A 5043-nucleotide genomic window follows, 5' to 3' on the forward strand; every position below is an offset into this window, starting at 1 on the left:
AAATGTTATTTATATAAAAGTTATATACATTAAATTTAAATATATTATCTCAAGATTTATCGACAAAATAATGAATATAAAAAGATTAATCAACCTGATGAATTTGTCCTAGTTATACGTATCTTTTTAATGTATATAAATAAGAAAAATAATTTAAAGTTTAATTAAAACAATTAAATTCCTCTAAAAAAATGAAAACATTTAAATTTATACCCGCCGAAGAAAGAAGCGGCCACCGCACTGCCACGACTTGTGTTGCTGCCCTCCATGAATAGCCCTTCTTCCGATTCCCCATTCGCAAAATCAGACAGAGACAGAAAAAGAACCCCTTCCGTTGTTTCTAACCCGCTACTTTCCCGAGAAAATTCCCCGAGAAAGGGGAAGAAAAACACCAAGAGAAACCCTAGAAAGCACCAAAATCCAAAACAAACTCAATCCCGATCCCGATCCGATCCAACGAAATGGATCATTACAAGGTTCTCGGCCTGCACCGAACCGCGACCAAGGAAGAGATCAAAGCGGCGTTCAAGAAGCTAGCGTTCCAGTTCCACCCGGACAAGCATTCGCAATCGCCGAAGGCCGTTCGGGAAAATGCCACACTTCGATTCAAGCAGGTCTCCGAGGCCTACGAGGTTCTGATGGACGATCGCAAGCGCGCCGATTACAATTTCCGGCGGAGCTCCGGCGCCGGCACCGGAAACAACTACTATTCTCAGTATAGCTACGGATACGGTAGGAGTGGGAACAGTTATTATGAGTATAAACCTAGGTCTGGTGGCGGCGGCGGCTTCGCGTCCAAGTTCGAACTCGCGTTTCGGATTTTGACGGCGCGGTCATCGCTTCTCAATCTCGGCTTCGCAGCGTAATGCATTGTCCTTATTCTTTGTGATTGTTTATTGCTGTTTGTTCAAGTCGTATTTTGATGCTAGGAAGCAAGATATTTTCTTCTAGTTCAATTGAATTTTGATAATTAGTGGCTGGCTTCTTACAGGCATAGATGTTTTATGTATTGTTTTGAGTTATTTTGATATGAAGATGATTATTAGCTGAAGAGAAATGCTAGTAACACACCCAGTAACACAATAGTTCTACTAACACACTCTTCACTGTTTAGTTAGAATTTATTGGAAATTACAAAATTGAGTGTGATTCATTAAATATGAAATGGGACCTACAAAGTTATATATTTTCCGATAAATTTAACCAATAGTATTGCTAGCAATTCTCTTGAATTGATTTGTATCCTGATGGCAGCTTTGGATATCTTGCTAGATTTGTTTGCCTAGTACTTTGTAATTTCTTTTTGGCTGATTCCGTTCACAACTTATTGCCTATTGTTATTAGCATATATATCATCCTTGAACGTGAAATTTAATTCTTAGTTAATAATTTTGGTGATGCTTATCAACCTTGTATAATAAATTAGAGTCCTGTGAGAGTGAGATAATTTCCTTACAAAATTGTGGCAGTTTTAGAAACTGTAGGGACTCAATTTTTTAAAACAAAATTGACAGATCAGGTACCTAATTAAAAAAGTAGTTTAGGGACCTATTTGAAAATTTGCAAGTAGTCCAGGGACCCACTAAGTAATTTAACTTTAAAAAAACATGTCATTCTTAATCCATCTTCTTTTAAAATTTAAATTCAATTTCTGTTGAATTTACTATGCATATCTTCTTCATAATTTTAAATATTTGTTGTTTTAACCTCTAACTGGATACATGATGATAGGACAACCTGAAAACTAGCTGAATCTGAAAACAGTTATCCAGATATATGCATGAATTCAACAATTCTTGTTATATTGGATACTGAGTTCATGAATAAAACTCCTCTTGGACCTATAATATTCTTGATGATGATGGATCATGCAAAAGGATATTCTAGGGGACGTTACATAAGCACTAAATCAAATTTGCTTCTATCACTCCATCTTATCATTAGTTTTATTTGTGAATAACTATCGAGTGCTTAGATGCTTTGTTTAAAAATATCTTTCCAATAACCTGATGAAAGATTTTGGTTCAGAGCTATATTAGGTGGGATAGTTGTCATTGATTCAGGTGGAGAATCCTTATGGAGAATGCAAAATTCTGGGGTAAGATTTTGATTTTCTCTCCTTTTTCTTTTCTTAATCTTCCGATTTTGCTGTACCACTTTCCAGGTTTATTTTTGTCTTTATTTCATTTATTCAGGATAATTATGAAAGTACATATCCTGTAACATATAAATGATCCACAAGCATGGGCTTTTTCTTTGTTCTCAATCATGTATGCGCTTTCTTTTGTTAATGCGAAGAAAAAATCATTCATATGATAAATCCCTCCTCAAAGATGCTTAATGACTCAAAGTAAGATACAGAGATCACTTTGTCTGGCAAAATTAGCTATTGACTCATTCACCATATTACGATTCTGTGGAATATAACCTCAATCAAAAGATTGTAAACTATGAAAGCAAGAGGCATAACAGTAGATTTCTGGTGGAATGTTTTGTAGGCTTAACTTCCATTTGGCTTGTGAACTTGACAGGAATTTGTTGGTCTGCACTGGTCTGGTCTATTCATTCTCTATTCTCTCTTTTCCTCCCTTCCTCCTATACCTAAATCTCTAATTTCAACACCATTATTAGAAGGTTCTACAAATTCTCCTTCCTGCAACTGACCTCTCATTCAAACAACTACTATTTTGCAATCTAGCTTAAGTTTGCCTATATGAAAACTTAATGCGTGATAGGAACCTGCTCTGAATAGCAGAAAAATGGTATTTAACACATACTACAAAATCTTAAAATATAAAGTTACAGAGTCAGATACTGCTAGTATTGTGAGGGCCAAGCTTTCTTCCAAATCCCACTCCTCAACCAACTCCTTGCTTACCCTCTCTCCCATTTTTGCCTCACAGTCACATTTATCTCCCCTTCTGCTCTAACAGAACGCCACTATCTCTTTCTCCTCTCTATTGCTGCTAGCCTTATAGGCTAGTCAAAGAAAATCCCCTATGCATGTTGCTTTCCACCTCTACTCTGGCTTATGTGAATCATTACCCTAGCTTTTCCCTTTACTTTTCTTCCTAGTCTTATGTACTCTATTAATAGAAGGGTACTTGTCACCACTCCTTTTCTTTGAGTTTTCCTGCTGTGAAGTTTTTTGCTAACTCCTATAACTGTGTCCACACCAAAGGAAAAGCTTTCTTAATAAAATCATTACATCCAAATTCACCTTAGGGTGAGGGTGAAAAATTCCTGAATCATTGTAATTAGAAAATTCGTATTGAAAACTGATCCACATTTTTTTTATCTCTATTTTTGCACCCTTATCAAACTTACCTTGCATGCGTAGATACTGGGTTTTGTCTTACCAAGTGAAACTGAAGGATGGGGGCTCAGTTTGGTTAAGGTCTCTGGCCTGATTGAATTATGTCAATTTCACTTCTGCATTTTTTGAAATCTCAGCTGCTGGTCTTCGAACTATGCTTTGTCTAGCTCAGTTTCTTTTCCCTCACACCCCATACCAGGCCATCACAACTGTAAGGATGTTGCAAGCTCTTGTCAAGTATCAACTATGGCTAAGCCTACAGGCTTAATGAATTTTAAACAAACTTGATATTAAGTTAGTTTCACATGTAATTGTTTAAGAATCTTAGATGTTTTATCCCTAATTTATCTTGTCTAGTCTTTTACAGCAAACTTAATGTTATATTAATAGTAAAACACTGTAGTATGTTACTGTTATTTAGTTTAGAAGATAGGACATATAAAACTTTAAATATACTTGACATGAGCATTGCTAGACAATACTTTTTTTTTGGCATGAGCCAATGACAAACTGATGTGAATGGTTTTAGTGAGTTACATACTGTGGTAGAAAATAAAAAAAAGTGGGAGATTGCAGCAAATCAACCCAATGAAATCTTTGCTTACGTGTATAAAACAAGTATTTAGTAATTGATTCTTGGAAATTTTCTGTATAATTTTTTAAGCTTCCGTTCCATGTTAACCTTATGATTTATGTGCAGAGATACTGACTTGTTCCTTTGTACTTTAATTTGTTTTTGCACTCAGAAATCTTTTGAAGAAGCTCTGAAGTCCATTGAGAAGGCCAAACCGTATAAAGAAGATAACATCGAGGAAGATCCTTGATTGAATTTGTTCTTGTTTCACCTGCCACTTGAAAGCTTCATCACGTATAATAAATAACGAATGATTAAGCTTTCATTTTTTGGGGTTGGTTGCAAAAAGAGTATTGAGAAGTGCGATTGTTCTTCTCAGTTACTTTTGTTGTCTCGTGTAATTTTTCCTGTTTGTTAGTGTTGTGACTAATGGACTTGAATTGGTCACATTGGTGTATCGAGAGACGAGTGATCGTGAGGACCTATCAACTGTGGAGGCTATCAGGCAAATGAATATGGACTGGCATTGGACCGAGGCAAAAGAACCAAAATGAAACCCAAACTCTTCAAAGTTTGCCATGCCACGTATGTGAGAGGAATTTGGTAGTGGAGGACTGTGTGGAGAGTTCGTTGTCAACTCTGATATTTTCTGTACTGCAAATATTTAAGAATTAGCAGCTATAAACCAATAATACAGCAAGAGTAATGCAGCAAGCGAAGAATAAAAACACTATGCAATTCAAGAGTAAAAATATGGAATGTGTATTATATTAACACTAAAACTGATAAAAGAAAACAAAAAAGATAGTAGGCTGTGTTCGGGGAGTTGCTACGTGCACCCAGCATTATTGCTGGGGCACCCAGCAAACAGTGAAGTGGCAAAATTGCCCTTCAATAATTCTTCTTCCGGAAGAAGTATTTCCGTAAACTTTTCGGAACAAGCTTTTCCGGAAAGTTTTCGGAAAAAGACTTCTTCCGGAAAAAGAATTTGGGAATTCCGGAAGTACTCACAAACTTCGTCCGGAAGACCTTCTTCCGGAAGTTTCCGGAAGAACCTTCTTCCGGAACTGAACTTTTTTTAAAAAAAAATTAAATAATATTTAATGCGTATGTAATGACGATTTTGCCCTTGTGTAATTTTCTTTAAATTAAC

The 5043-nt window shown here is 36.0% G+C and overlaps 1 protein-coding gene across 1 annotated transcript; it reads left to right on the plus strand.

Moving 5' to 3' along the window:
* Positions 1–206: 206 nt before the first annotated feature.
* Positions 207–4604, plus strand: LOC100782769 (chaperone protein dnaJ 72). The gene is made up of 3 exons (XM_003553787.5): positions 207–862; positions 2029–2098; positions 4063–4604. The coding sequence occupies exons 1-3, from the start codon at positions 462–464 to the stop codon at positions 4138–4140; spliced, it is 549 nt and encodes a 182-aa protein (XP_003553835.1). The 5' UTR covers positions 207–461; the 3' UTR covers positions 4141–4604.
* The last annotated feature ends 439 nt before the right edge of the window (positions 4605–5043 follow it).

Source organism: Glycine max, chromosome 19 (assembly GCF_000004515.6).
Source record: "Glycine max cultivar Williams 82 chromosome 19, Glycine_max_v4.0, whole genome shotgun sequence".
In the NCBI taxonomy this organism is placed as follows: Eukaryota; Viridiplantae; Streptophyta; class Magnoliopsida; order Fabales; family Fabaceae; genus Glycine; species Glycine max.